Source organism: Vipera berus (assembly GCF_964194415.1).
Source record: "Vipera berus genome assembly, chromosome: Z".
NCBI classification, from domain to species: Eukaryota; Metazoa; Chordata; class Lepidosauria; order Squamata; family Viperidae; genus Vipera; species Vipera berus.
Window position 1 is genome coordinate 7,906,046 of NC_138205.1, and position 15,387 is coordinate 7,921,432.

Sequence of the window (15,387 nt, forward strand, 5' to 3'; positions counted from 1 at the left end):
TGTGTGACCACGCGACTTTGCATCAAGAATATTCAATAAAATGTGACTGGGGTGGTTCCAAAGGGGGGGGGAGAACATCAATAGACCAAGATCGGGGCCCCCATGGATCTCACATCTTTCATGAGGTCATCATTCAATGGTAGGATTTGGGACCTCAGATACAATCTGGTTACTCAGAACAGGATGCAGAATGGCTTTACTTCTTCTCCATGTACCATATACACTCTGTAGCTTCAGGCAGCTTGGAGCATAAATTCCGTAAGGGTTAATAGTTTGATTAAATTAAATGTTTTGGAAATAAAGCAGAGTTTAGCATTATTCCTTCCCTTCCTTTCCTTTCCTTCCCCTTCCCCTTCTTTCCCTTTCCTTCCGTTTCCTTATACTCATCTTTCTTTCTTTCTTTTTCTTTCTTCCATCTGCTTTTCTCCCTTCCCTTCCTTCTTCTCACTTCCATCTCCTTCCTTCTTTCTTCCTTCCTTCCCTCCCTCTGTTTCTCTTTCTTCCCTTCCCTTCCCTTCCCTTCCCTTCCCTTCCTTTCCTTTCCTTTCCTTTCCTTTCTTTTCCTTCCCTTCCCTTCCCTTCCCTTCCTTCCCTTCCCTTTCCTTCCTTCCCTTCCCTTTCCTTTCCTTTCCTTTCCTTTCCTTTCCTTTCTTTTCCTTCCCTTCCCTTCCCTTCCCTTCCTTCCCTTCCCTTCCCTTCCCTTCCCTTCCTTCCCTTCCCTTCCCTTCCTTTCCTTCCCTTCCCTTCCCTTCCCTTCCCTTCCCTTCCTTTCCTTTCCTTTCCTTTCCTTTCCTTCCCTTCCCTTTCCTTCCCTTTCCTTCCTTTCCTTTCCTTTCCTTTCCTTTCCTTTCCTTTCCTTTCCTTTCCTTTCCTTTCCTTTCTTTTTCTTCCCTTCCCTTTCCTTCCCTTCCCTTCTTTTTCCTTCCCTTCCTTTCCCTTCCCTTCCCTTCCCTTCCCTTCCCTTCCCTTCCCTTCCTTTCCTTTCCTTTCCTTTCTTTTCCTTCCCTTCCTTCCCTTCCCTTCCCTTTCCTTCCCTTCCCTTCTTTTTCCTTCCCTTCCCTTCCCTTCCCTTCCCTTCTTTTTCCTTCCCTTCCCTTCCCTTCCCTTCCTTTCCTTTTCCTTCCCTTCCCTTCCCTTCCCTTCCTTTTCCTTCCCTTCCCTTCCCTTCCCTTACTTTCCTTTCCTTTCCTTTCCTTTCCCTTCCGTTCAACTTACAACCATTCATTTAGTAACCATTTAAAGCTGTCACGGCACTGAAAAAGTGGCTTATGACCATTTTTCACACTTACAACCTTTGCCAGTCACGTGATCAAAATTTGGATGCTTGGCAAACGGACTCAGAATTATGTCAGTTGCAGTGGCCCCGGGGTCGTGTGATCGATCCCCCCTTTTTTGCGACCTTGTCAAAGGGGAACCCAGATTCACTCAACAACCGTGTTACTAACTTCAGTGCAGTGGTTCGCTTAAACAACTGTGGGAAGAAAGGTCGTAAAATGGGCCAAAACTCACTTAACAACTGTCTTGCTTAGCAATGGCAATTTTGGGCTCAATTGTGGTCATACGTTGAGGACTACTTACAGGGAGTTGGACTAGAATTGCTCCGAGGTCCCTTCCAACTCTGTTTTTTTCTGTTATTCTTGTAAAGTTGCGTGCTTCACAGAGAGGCGGACACAGAGCTGGGTAATGATGAGTTTATTCAGAACAGAACGAACTGGGGAAACAGGGGAACCTGGCGTCTATTTGTACCTGCCCAGGTGGATGGCATCCAATCAGTTCAAACCTGGGCTTCCCGCCAGTGCAGGTGACCAATGGGTTTAAATCCTGGCTTCCCGCCAGGCTGACCATGCCTGGGGCTGTCAACAGCTTAAGTCATTAGGCTTATCCCGCGTGAGCGGTTATCGCCCGGAGCTGTCCAACCCCCCTGCTGATCTGCACCATCAGCCTCCTGCTGTGCTGTCCTTTGTGTATGCTGGGAGGCATACACTGCAATTCTGCCCACAGCAAACTATAGAGATCTCTCTGTGAAGTTAGCAAAAGCCCACACCTTGAAGCCCTTCGCCCTTTTTCAAAGTTAGAGATAAGCAACATGGGGTTTTCCAGGTATTCTGGATGACAGAATTGCATAAATTTTAGGCACTGTTACCAAAACTAGTGAATTAGAAGTGCTATTGTCCAAAACTTGTGGAAATACTTTTCTGCCAAACTTTGCTGTAATGTTTGGGTATTCACAGGGCTTTTTTTTTTCTCATAGAACGCTCAGAACGGAGTTCCGGCACCTTTTTTGGGATGGAACCTTGTAGGGTAGGCAAGGCGAGTTGTATGACATGTGTGAGTTCCGGCACCTTTTTCTTTTACAAAAAAAGCACTGGGTATTCATGTGCTGTTCTTCCTCTGCATAACACCAAGAATCCAACTCTTCAAAGCCTAAGAGGGCTTATTAAAACATTTCTGAGTTTAACTTTACAGTTTCCAAAAACTTTGGGTAGCACGACAACTTCCCTAGTGACCTAATTGGTGTTACTTCTGAGTTGAATCCTCAAAGCGTTATGCTTCTCTTTGACCTCCAAATAACCAACGTGAATTATTACCGACTCATAATTATATTTAAGAGCTAATTACAAGGATGATGCAAACTATATTTGATTTTATGCTTACCATTCCTTTTTTTTTTGAAAGGTGCATTTTAATGACAGATGCTGAGTAATTTTCTAGAAGTCAAAGGCACTGGGGAAAAAAAGCAATATTAGATTGCTTCTGTGCTGGTAATTTTTGATGCAAAAAGATCATCTTGCTCTGCCCGTTTTATTTTGAGTTATATGGATTTGGAATTAATCGGAGTATGAATTTGACTACTTAGGCAGATATCATTTACTTCCAAAGGAAGAATTAAACTATTAAAGGTGAACTTTTATTATCATCACATCCTGGAAGGAACAAACAAAGGTTTGAAGACAGACTGACTTAATTTCTTTAAACTGAACTCTGTGGCTTCTCCTAAAACATTGTTCTCGTCATACTGAGCAGAAGGAATTTATTCAGAAATAAAACTCTCCTAATTATTGCAAACGCCAGCATGTATGTAAGTGCTATTTTATTCTTTCTCTTTTAAAAGATTGTTTTGCAAACATCTTTTTTTAAAAAGCCATACATAATTTTTGGGTGAGTGGGATATAGTATTAGAGAAAGAAAGTGAAGTTCTAATTTTGTGAAAATTTACACTGCTGCACTTAACTATAATTAATTCTGAAAATAATGCATGATTATTCATTTTCTTTCCAGCCTGGGGTGGTGGTGTTCTGCATTTGCTCGAGACAAATGCAGAAAAATAAATAATAATTTAGTGCCGTGAAACCCCTGTGCTACAGTTTAAACAAGTTCCTAATCCATAGCTCTGAAAAGATCATTTCCCAAATACGTATATGAAATGCATAAAGTGCCCTCTGATGAACAGCAGTCTCATAAATTCTGCAGGTGATAAACTCAGCATGTTGTGCATTCGACAACACACTTCCAGGCTTTTAGAACAGAGCAAATTATTTACACAATAGCATTTCGTGCATACAGAGGGGGAAGACCACTTAGCACTAGTGATCTGAACAAAATTGTGCATACATAACGCAAAGTTTAGACTAAATGGAATTGGAAGGGAGGGAGGGAGGGGGGGAAGGAAGGAAGGAAGGAAGGAAGGAAGGAAGGAAGGAAGGAAGGAAGGAAGGAAGGAAGGAAGGAAGGAAGGAAGGAAGGAAGGAAGGAAGGAAGGAAGGAAAATGTGATTGAAGTCAAGGTATATAAACTCATACATAACACAGATGAATTGTTTCCTCTCCAAGTTTTGGAATCTGAGTTCTATGGAAAAACAGAACAGATACAGTGAAAATATGATAATCCTAAATTATAGCAGATGTTTTAACTGTGAACATCAACAACTTGCAATCAGTCTCTGGTGACTTGGAGTGCAAATATTCTCCTTTATTAGGACTTGGAGTGCATTGGTCAGAAATAACAGTTGCCAAGGCTGAGAAACACTGAGATGCATTATCCATCCATATTTATGTTTTAATAATACATTCTTTGTGAATGAAGATTTATCCTTGGAAGTTACAACATCGGACCTGCCTAATTTTTTTCCTGGTACTTAAATCTTTTTTTTTCCCTCTCTCTCTTAGACAAAGCATGTATTTCTATTACAATTACTTTTCCGTCTTGTTTCTTCTCTTTTTTGTTATTTTGAAAGCAATATAAAATAAATTTAAAAAATCACTTTGCAAATATGGAAGAGATTCATTAATGTAATGGGACCAAAATATTGCAGATAGGTTTCACTCAAACAATAATTCCTTTTTTAAAAAAAAAACCTTCCCCCCAGTTGCAAACTGTGTTTTCACCTGCAAAGAATATGTAGAAATCCCAGATTTTTTTCCCCTCTCTCTGAGGTGTAAAATAAATGAAGAGATTTTGAGCACAGTAACTGTAAAACTGTTAAAATTAACTATATGCAAGGAACAAGTTTGTCCTCTGACAGTCCTTGCCGGTACAAAATGTGTCAATTGTACTTTTTCATGCAGAAAAAGTAATTGTGGAACACCAGATAACATCTAATGGGATAGCCAAACCTGGCCCTAGGAAAATGTGAATAGCTGTAAACCTGTAAGCCTCAACTGTAAACCTGGGTGAACTATCTGAAATTGCAGCAGCATTATTCTAGAGAATCTATTATTTTATTACTGCCTTTCCAGAAGAAGAATCTAAGAGAATGTTTTATTTATTGGCATTCTTTCCCTATGGTATGTCTCTAATCTTTCAGATAACAGATTGATCCTTTCATGTGAATTTATGTGAAGCAGAAATGAAAACAAAAATATATCTAAAGTTAGGATTGAATGTCACTCCTGAGCACAGATTGTCAATCAATCTGTGGAGCCTTGGTGGAGCAGTGGGCTAATGCCTCCTTAAGTAACACCAGCTGCCTGCAATTAGTGCAGGTTCGCATCCCACCAGGCTCAAGGTTGACTCAGCCTTCCATCCTTCCGAGGTAGGTAAAATGAGGACCCAGATTGTTGGGGCCAATTAAGCTGACTTTGTAATAATGCCGCTGGGGGGGGGTGTATGAAAGCCCTAATAAGCAGGCATAGACATAGAATGAAGGCTACTGCTAAGCTTGTAAGCCGCCCTGAGTCTTCGGAGAAGGGCGGGATATAAATGGAATTAAAATAAATAAAATAAATAATAATAAATCCTGGCTCTGAAATTTGGGGGCCTTGATTTGGAATCTTGCGATTTTCAGAATTAGAATCTCCCCTCGTGCCATGACCCTAGTCCCAATCTCCTCTATGAATCCATTTCAAATAATATTGGGTTTTCTGATTATGAATCTCCTGCCTAAAACGTAGCATGGCCCTATCAGGAGGGCAGAAATGCAGTTCAGCTATCTGAACTAATATGCCCATTTTTGGTTGAAACTGACATGGTAATTTGGAGAGCTGAAGTCTGTCTGATAGTTCAACTATTGTAGACGGTGATAGCTGATATATATGATAGAGCTACTAAGATGATTAAGGGCTTGGAGAATAAAACATATGAAGAACAGTTGCAGGAATCGGGTGTGGCCAGTCTAGTGGAAATAAAGGACTAGGAGGTGACATATTAGCAGTGTTCCAATATTTGAGGAGCTGCCACAAAGAAGAGGGGGTCAACCTATTTCCCAAAGCACCTGAAAGCAGAACAAGATGCAATGGATGGAAACTAATCAAGGAGAGAAGCAACCTAGAGCTAAAGGGGAGTTTCCTGACAGTGAGAACAATTAACCAGTGGAACAACCTGCCTCCAGAAGTTTTAGGTGCTGTATCACTGGAAGGTTTTAAGAAGAGACTGGACAGCCACTTATCTTAAATGGTATAGGGCAGGGGTCTTCAAACTTGTCCCTTTTATGACTTGTGGACTTCAACTCCCAGAATTCCTCAGCCAGGCACGCTGGCTAAGGAATTCTGGGAGTTGAAGTCCACAAGTCATAAAAGGGCCAAGTTTGAAGACCCCTGGTATAGGGTCTATCTGTTGAGCAGGGGGTTGATCTGGAAGACCTACAAGGTCCCTTCCAACTCCACTATTCTGTTTTGTTCATCCAACATTGTCAGATGTACAGAGATTCATCCAATTATTTTCCCTTTTCCCAACCTAGTTCCATGTACTTCCTGTTACATAATACTGCCTACTAGGACAATTTGAGTCACCTAAGTTTACAATGGATGGAAACCAATCAAGGAGAAAACCAACCTAGAGCTAAGGAGAAATTTCCTGACAATTAATCAGTGGAATGACTTGCCTCCAGAGGTTGTGGGTGCTCCAACACTGGAGGTTTTAAAGAAGAGATTGGACAACCATCTCTATGAAACGCTGTAGGGTTTCCTGCTTGAGCAGGAGGTTGGACTAGAAGACCTCCAAGGCCCCTTCCAACTCTGCTATTCTGTTATAACATTGTTCTTCTTTCCTTCCTACTTTCTCCACAGAAGACCATGCCAGCAGAGAACACTACAGAAGTTACAGAATTCATCTTATCTGGACTCACCGTCAATCACAACACCGAACTCGTGCTTTTTGTTATTTTCATTGCCATTTACTCTTTGATCCTCATTGGCAATATTCTCATCGTGATCACCATCGTCTACGACAACCAGCTGCACAGCCCCATGTATTTCTTCCTCAGCAACCTCTCCTTCATCGACGTCTGCCATTCCACCGTGGTCATGCCCAAAATGCTATCAGACTTCCTGACCGAGTTCAAAACCATCTCCTTTGGAGAATGCATCGCGCAGATGTTCTTCCTCCATCTCTTTGCCTGCACAGAGATCTTCCTGCTGACCATCATGGCCTATGATCGCTACGCTGCCATATGTCATCCTTTGCATTACACAAATATCATGAGCCGCCGGGTCTGTCTCAGCTTGGCAGTGGCCATGTGGCTAGGAGGCCTCGTCCACTCCATTGCTTTGACAGCGTTGACCCTCAGCGTGCCCTACTGTGGCCCCAACTCTATCGATAACTTCTTCTGTGATGTCCCCTTAGTCATTAAGCTAGCGTGCGCCGACACCTATGTTTTTGAGATCCTCATTGTCTCCAATTCAGGGCTGATCTCCGTGATTTGCTTTATCATTTTGGTCATCTCCTATGTGGTCATCCTGGTCTCCTTGAGGAACCGCTTCTCTGAAGGACGACGCAAGGCTCTGTCGACTTGCGCTGCCCACCTGACTGTCGTGACCTTCTTCTTGGGCCATTGTATCTTCATCTACCTCAGGCCAGCCAAGAGTTTGGCCGCAGACAAAGTTGTTTCCATTTTCTTCACAGCTGTCACACCCTTGCTCAACCCGGTCATCTACACGCTGCGTAATGAGGACATGTTAAATGCCTTGAATAAACTCCGCGGTCGGCAAGTCCATGCAGGAGCCAAAGGAGTTCATTAAGAAGGCTCAGATCTTTCAAGATGTGGCACTGTTTCTTTCCAATAATTTGATAATTGATAGAAATAGGGAGGTTCCTACCACAGACAAGGAAGTAGACTTCAGATCTGATGTTATCTACGGAATATACAGAATAACAGAGTTGGAAGGGACCTTGTAGGTCATCTACTCCAACCCCCTGCTCAAGCAAGAGGTCCTATACCATTCTGGACAAATGGCTGCCCAGTCTCTACTTGAAGCACCCACAACTTCTGAAGGCAAGCAGTTCCATTGGTTGATTTTTCTCACTGTCAGAAAATTTCTCCTTATTTCTAGATTGAATCTCTTCTTGATCAGTTTCCATCCATGATTCCTTGCCTGGCCTTCAGGCACTTTGGGAAATAGGTTGAACCCCCCTCCTCAATGTGACAATCCCTCAAATATTAGAACACTGCGATCATGTCACCCCTGGTCCTTCTCTTCACTAGACTAGCAATGCCCAGTTCTTGCAACCGTTCTTCATATGTTTTAGCCTCCAGTCCCCTAATCATCTTTGTTGCTCTTCTCTGCACTCTTTCTAGGTTCTCAACATCTTTTTTTATTGTGTGGTGACCAAAAATGGATTCAGTATTCCAAGTGTGGTCTTACTAAGGCTTTATAACAAAATAACAGTTGGAAGGGACCTTGGAGATCTTCTAGTCCAGCCCCCCTGCTCAAGCAGGAAACCCTATTTGTATGTTTGTTACTCTTTAAATTGGAGTGAACAACCTTTTGCATGTGAGTTTGAAAAATAAAGTTATACGTAGTCCTCTCCTTATGACCACAATTAAGCCCAAAATTTCCATTGCTAAGCAAGACAGTTGTTCAGTGAGTTTTGCCTCATTTCACAACCTTTCTTGCCACATTTGCTAAGTTAAGGCAAAGGTAAAGGTTCCCCCGCACATGCGTGCTAGTCGTTTCTGACTCTAGGGGCCGGTGCTCATCTCCGTTTCAAAGCCAAAGAGCCAGCGCTTGTCCGAGGACGTCTCCGTGGTCATGTGGCTGGCATGACTAGACACCAAAGGCGCACGGAACGCTGTTACCTTCCCACCGTAGTGGTCCCTATTTTTCTACTTGCATTTTTACGTGCTTTCGAACTGCTAGGTTGGCAGAAGCTGGGACGAATAACAGGTGCTCACTCTGTTACGCGGTACTCGGGATTCAACCTGCCAAACTGCCGACCTTCTGATCGACAAGCTCAGCGTCCTAACCCACTGAGCCACCACGTCCCTTTTTGCTAAGTTAGTGACACTATTATGAAATGAATCTGGCTCTCCCATTGATTTTGCTTGGTCCCAAAGGTCACAAACGGTGAATACATCATCCCGGGACACTGCAAGCATCACAAATACATGACAGTTGTCCAAATTTTGATCATCTGACCATGGGGATGCTACAATGGTCTGGTGAAAAATGGTCATAAGTGACATTTTTCAGTGCCATTGTCACTTTCAATGGTCACTAGATCAGAATCAGCAAAGAGCTGGAAGGGACCTTGGAGGTCTTCTAGTCCAACCCCCTGTCCAAGAAGGAGACCCTATACCATTTCAGACAAGTGACAGTCCAGTCTTTTCTTAAAAACCTCCAGTGATGGAGCACCCACAATGTCTGAAGGCAAGCTGTTCCACTGGTTAATTGTCCTCACTCTTAGGAAGTTTCTCCTTAATTCTCTCCTTAACTCTCTCCTTGATTAGTTTCCATCCATTGTTTCTTGTCCTGCCCTCTGGTGCTTTGGAGAATAATTTGACCCCCTCTTCTTTGTGGCAGCCCCTCAAAAAAGAGCCTTGGTGGAGCAGTGGGCTAATGCCTCCTTAAGTAACACCAGCTGCCTGCAATTAGTGCAGGTTCGAGTCCCACCAGGCTCAAGGTTGACTCAGCCTTCCATCCTTCCGAGGTAGGTAAAATGAGGACCCAGATTGTTGGGGGCGATAAGCTGACTTTGTAATAATGCCGCTTGGGGGGGGTGGGCCGAAAGCCCTAATAAGCAGGCATATACATAGAATGAAGGCTATTGCTAAGCACATTGATTTGTGCTTCTTAGATTGTAAGCCGCCCTGAGTCTTCGGAGAAGGGCGGGATATACATGGGATTAAAATAAAAAATAAAATAAAAATAAATGCTGAAATACTGCTATCATGTCCTCCCTAGTCCTTGTTTTCTTTAGTGTCCAGGCATTTAATCATCTTTTTTTGCTCTTCTTTGCACTTTTTCCAAAGTCTCAAAATCTTTCTTGTACTGTGGTGACTAAAACTGGATGCAGTGTTCCAGGTGTGGCCTTATTAAGGCTTTATAAAGCAGTACTAATACTTTGTGTGATTTTGATTCTATGCCTCTGTTGATACAACCAAGGACTGTATTCGCTTTTTTTGGCTGCTGCCGCACACAGCCGGCTCATGCTCAAGCGATTGTCCACTAGGACTCCAAGGTCCCTCTCCCAGTTTACTCTTTTGAGAGAGGTTGAACAAATCCACTGTCCACAATGAGCGCTTTTTGCCAGAAATCAGAATTAAATCCTTGTTTCTAGCAAAAGGAAAAAAAACCATTGTAAATCACAGCCACATGACCTCAGGTCACTGCATTATTTCAGACGTTTGTCTGCATCTTCAGACGCCCCACACAGTGGGTGAGATCATGGCACTGCTTTCCCAATGTTTGCTTGCTTGCTTGCTTGCTTGCTTGCTTGCTTGCTTCCTTCCTTCCTTCTTCTTCCTCCTTCTCCTCCCTCTTCTTTCTTTCTTTTTTCTCTCCTTCCTTCTTCCCTCCTCCTCCTCTTCCTTCTCCCTCTTCTTTCTCTTTCTTTCTTTCTTACTTACTTATTTACTTCTCCCTCCTCCTCCTTCTCCTCCCCTCTTCCTCCCTCCCTTCCTTCCTCCTCCTTCTCCTTCTCCCTCTTCTTTCATTCTTTCTTTCATTCATTCTTTCTTTCTCTCCTTCCTTCTTCCTCCTTCTACCCCTCCTTCTCCCTCTTCTTTTTCTTTCTTACTTCCTTCCTTCTCCATCCTCCTCCTTCTCCTGCTCCCTCCCTCCCTCCCTCCCTCCCTCCCTCCCTCCCTCCCTTCCTTCCTTCCTTCCTTCCTTTCTTCCTTCCTTCCTTCCTTCCTTCCTTCCTTCCTTCCTTCCTTCCTTCCTTCCTCTTACTGGAGATTCAAGGTTCTGGTAATGGTTTTCAAAGCCCTACATGGCATGGGTCCGGAGTACCTTAGGGATCACCTGCTGCCGGCGTCAACTTCCCTCCGCCCAGTGCGCTCCCACAGAGAGGGCCTCCTAAGGGTGCCGCCATTCAGAGAATGCCGTCTGGTGGCCCCCAGGGGGAGGGCGTTCTCTGTGGGTGCGCCTGACCTATGGAACCGTTTACCGGTTGTGTTGTGATTCAGGGTCAGCCTGTTGGGTCGGACGACTCAGAGGAGGAGGAGGAGGGGGGTGTTGAAGACCTTGCTGAGGGGGTTGAAGATCTTGCTGATGAGAGCCCTCAGCCAGGCCCCTCCCACTTGGTCACCACGGAGACCCAGCTGTGTGAGCCTGAAAGCGTGGATGAAGATGACCCACAGCTGGCCCTGTTCAACGACGCCCGACGCAGGAGGCAGTCAATTAGGAGTAAACAGAGGAAGGCAATGGGGCTTCTCGGAAGGAGGCAGAGAGAAGCCACGCCCTGAACTCTATATAAGGGGAATGTGTGGGAGGGCTGGTTTGCTGAAGGCAACCGCTTGGATAGTTCGTGTTTCTTAAAGCTCCTGTTTTTTCTTGGTTCGTGTCTTGTTTGTTTTTGTAGCTATAAATTTGGCAGGCGTAATTCCAGCCTTTTGCCATTTGTAAAGGGGTTGTCCCTGCCTTTTCTGCAGGGCCGGTAGCAGGCTGGTACAGAACAGGTTGAGCTCCGGATGGCTCCCGACCTTCGCTCCTTCCGACGCGACCTAAAAACCTATCTGTTTGAGCAATCTGGTCTGGTCTGACGGGTTTTGTTTTAATTATTGTTTTAATGTAATTTATCTTCCGCATTGGGCATTAGGGTTTAATTTGTTTTCAATTTCTGTATTTGTGCATTTTGATATTTATGTCCCTGTTCACCGCCCTGAGTCCTTGGGGAGAAGGGCAGTATACAAATCAAATCAAATCAAATCAAATCAAATCAAATCAAATCAAATAAATAAATAAATAAATAAATAAATAAATAAATAAATAAATACTGTATATGCTGCCCACCTCACCTGGTGGTGTCTCTAAGCAGCCTACAATCATTAAAAGCTGATGTAAACATTAAAACATCAGAGAATAAGTAGTAATGTTAAAAGTAGCTTAAAATGTGCAGGGATGGAGAGGAAGGAGCAATAGGCACAGGGGGGGTCTCTTATCTTACTCTATTAACCACCCACAGAACGATGCACCCCCATTCGGACCAGAGGCCAGTTGGCAAAGCCAGGTCTTCAGGCTCCTTTGGAAGACCAAATGGCTGGGTATAGATGTCACCTCAAGAGGGGAGGTGGGGAAACAATGGTCCAAAAGGCAACAACCATGGCGGAAAAGACACTTCTCCTAGATCCCACCATGCAGAATTGCTTGACCGATGGGACTTGCAGCATGCCCCATCCGCTGGTGTGGGTCAAGTGGGCTAATCCCATCGGGATGAGATGGTTCCTCAGGTAACCTGGACCCATGCCATGAAAGTGATCACCAACACCTTGAATTGGATCTGGAAGCAAACTGGAAAGCAGCGCACCTCAAGAAACTGAGGTGTAACATGGGCCATCCTAGAGGCCTCAAGAACGGTCTTGGGAGTTTCCTGGTACTCCCATGTTACACCTTTGCTCCGCGAGCTGCATTGGTTACCAGTTGTCTTCCGGGTGAGGTTCAAGGTCTTGGTTATGATCTTTAAGTCCTTACATGGCATGGGTCCGGGATACCTCGAGGACCACCTGCTGCCGGCGTCAACTCCCCTCCGCCCTGTGCGTGCCCACAGAGAGGGCCTCCTCAGGGTGCCTCCAGTCAGGGAATGTCGACTGGTGGCCCCCAGGGGGAGGGCCTTCTCTGTGGGTGCCCCGGCACTATGGAACCAACTGCCGGTTGAGCTCCGGATGGCATCGGACCTCCGATCCTTCCGTCGCGGGTTGAAAACCCACTTATTTGAGTTAGCTGGTCTGGCCTGAAGGGGAATATGGGTTTTTTAATTGGTTTTATTATTTTACTATTGCTGTATTTTAATTCGGCATGGTTTAATTTTCTTTTAATTTTTGTATACCTATTTATATATGCCCTGTGAACCGCCCTGAGTCCCTAGGGAGAAGGGCGGTATAGAAATCCAAGAAATGAAATGAAATGAAATGAACTGTGCTCGCCGCTGCGTTCTGCACCAGCTGTAGCTTCCAGATACTCTTCAAGGCTAGCCCCAAGTAGAGCACATTGCAGTAGTCCAAGCTCAAGATGACCAAGGCTTGAGGGACTGAGTGCAGGGAACTCTTCTATATCCACTGTGTCACACAGCTGCTGCTTCCTTTATGTATACAGAAATTAAATCCTTTAAGGTTTCATTTCAATGTTAAAGATGCCGCAAAGTGGCCGGAGTATTTTTCCTTTACAAACTATCAGCAGATCTGCTCATTCTTTGGAAGAAGCCAGCATGGCTGGGTTTGGTTTTTAAAACTACAAGCAATCAAGTTGCTAGGCCTCACTTTATGAAAGTAATCGGGAAGGATTACATTCCGTACACATTTAAAGGTTAAAGATGTAAAGATGAGAAGGAAAGAGAGGGACGATTTTCCCTAGCCTGCTCATGGTCATGGTTCCGATGGATGAAACCGGTAAAAGAACTTCAAGGCAAGTATTCTTCCTTAAAGAACATTTTATTAGGAAACAAAGTATCGGCACTTACATAATTGAACCCAAGAATGAGATTTCCTCCTCCCAGATACAAAGCAACAAATTGCAATTCCCTCCCCACAAAATCTGTCATAAATCACATTCACCAATTAGCACAAAACACGGGCTTTTCTCTTCCGCCCTTCAGCCCCCAAAACCTTATCTGAACACGTCCTTGAGTTTGCACACTTCTACATTGTTATGGCTAGCTAAATCCTCAGGCATTTACCCCATTCCCCCCTTCTACATCTGAACTCTAAAAGAAGAGAAAACGCACGTTAAAAACAAAAGTAAAATGGCTACTGATTCTCAGCTGCCAGAGCGTTGACATCCATTGTCACAGCGTTGACACTCACCCCCATTATTATCAAATTTATAGAGTATATGAAAAAGAAGCAAAAAAACCCCCAAAGTTAAAGACATTTAATCTGCAGAATAGATATCAGCGTCATAACGTATAATAATATGCAATATACAGGCAGTCCTCAACTTACAACAGTTCATTTAGTGACCATTCAAAGTTAAAACGGCCCTGAAAAAAGTGACTTATGACCGTTTTTCACACTTACGACCATCGCAGTCTTCCTATGTCACATCAAAATTCAGATGCTTGGGCAACTGACTCGTATTTATGACGATTGCAATGTCCTGGGGTCATGTGATCTCCTTTTGGGACCTTCTGACAAGCAAAGTCAATGGGGAAGCCAACCATGTTACTAACTTAATTGCAGTGATTCATTTAACAATTGTGGCAAGAAAGGTAGTAACATGGGGCAAAATTCACTTAACAAATGTTTCACTTAGCAGCAGAAATGTTGCGCTCAATTGTAGTCATAAGTCAAGGACTGCCTGTAATAGGGGTTTTGATACATGTTTTCTTCCTTAGGGCACCATTGTTTTGGGGTTACATTTTTAAGAGACATCAAATTTAATATTCCATTATTAACAAAGATATGAGAAAGACTGATGGGAAGGAGGATATCTAAGTATTAAATGAGGAAGGAAGGAAGGAAGGAAGGAAGGAAGGAAGGAAGGAAGGAAGGAAGGAAGGAAGGAAGGAAGGAAGGAAGGAAGATGTGATTGAGATCAAGGAAGTGGTGGGATTCAGCCAATTCGCACCAGTTCGGCAGAATCGGTAGCTAATTTTTTGTTGCCCAGGCCCAGAACGGACTTCCAGAAGCAGCATCCACACAGAGAACCGGTTGTTCACATATTTGTTAAAAGCCACTGATAAACTAAGCATCCATGATACCGATAAAGGAGAATATTTGTCTGCATTACTGAAGAACCGAAGAAGCTTCTTGGCTGAGAGGTGAGACGTCTTCAAGGAAAAAACAAAGAAAATCCAGCTGCCTCTTGAAAAAGCACCTTTGGGAACTTCAGTTCAGGAGTTCGATTCTCACCAGCTCAAGGTTGACTCAGCCTTTCATCCTTCCGAGGCCGGTAAAATGAGGACTCAGATTGTTGGGGGTCATAGGCTGATTCTGTAAACCACTTGGAGAGGGCTGTAGAGTACTAAAGGTAAAGGTAAAGGTTCCCCCGCACATGCGTGCTAGTCATTTCCGACTCTGGAGCCGGTGCTCATCTCCGTTTCAAAGCTGAAGAGCCAGCGCTTGTCCGAGGACGTCTCCGTGGTCATGTGGCCGGCATGACTAGACACCAAAGGCGCACGGAACGCTGTTACCTTCCCACCGCAGTGGTCCCTATTTTTCTACTTGCATTTTTACATGCTTTTGAACTGCTAGGTTGGCAGAAGCTGGGACGAGTAACAGGTGCTCACTCTGTTACGCGGCACTCGGGATTCGACCCGCCAAACTGCTGACCTTCTGATCGACAAGCTCAGCGTCCTAACCCACTGAGAAGTAGTATATAAGTGCTATTGCTATTGCTATTTTGGTTCTACCTTCCAAACGATTCCTTAGCCTTCATCTAAATGGCCGAAAGGTGTTTTTATCATGAGTCAACTGGGCTTTCTTGTTTTTCTTGAAGACATTTCGCTTCTTGTCCAAGAAGTGAAATGTCTTCAAGAAAAACAAGAAAGTCCAGTTGCCTCATGAAAAAAAAAAGC

At 44.0% G+C, this 15,387-nt stretch overlaps 1 protein-coding gene across 1 annotated transcript; it reads left to right on the forward strand.

Annotated features, from left to right (window-relative positions):
• Positions 1-6,509: 6,509 nt before the first annotated feature.
• LOC308678589 (olfactory receptor 4E1-like) lies at positions 6,510-7,454 on the forward strand (the record flags this gene model as incomplete). Its single annotated transcript, XM_081345815.1, has 1 exon — positions 6,510-7,454. The coding sequence occupies one exon, from the start codon at positions 6,510-6,512 to the stop codon at positions 7,452-7,454; it is 945 nt and encodes a 314-aa protein (XP_081201941.1).
• Between the last annotated feature and the right edge of the window lie 7,933 nt (positions 7,455-15,387).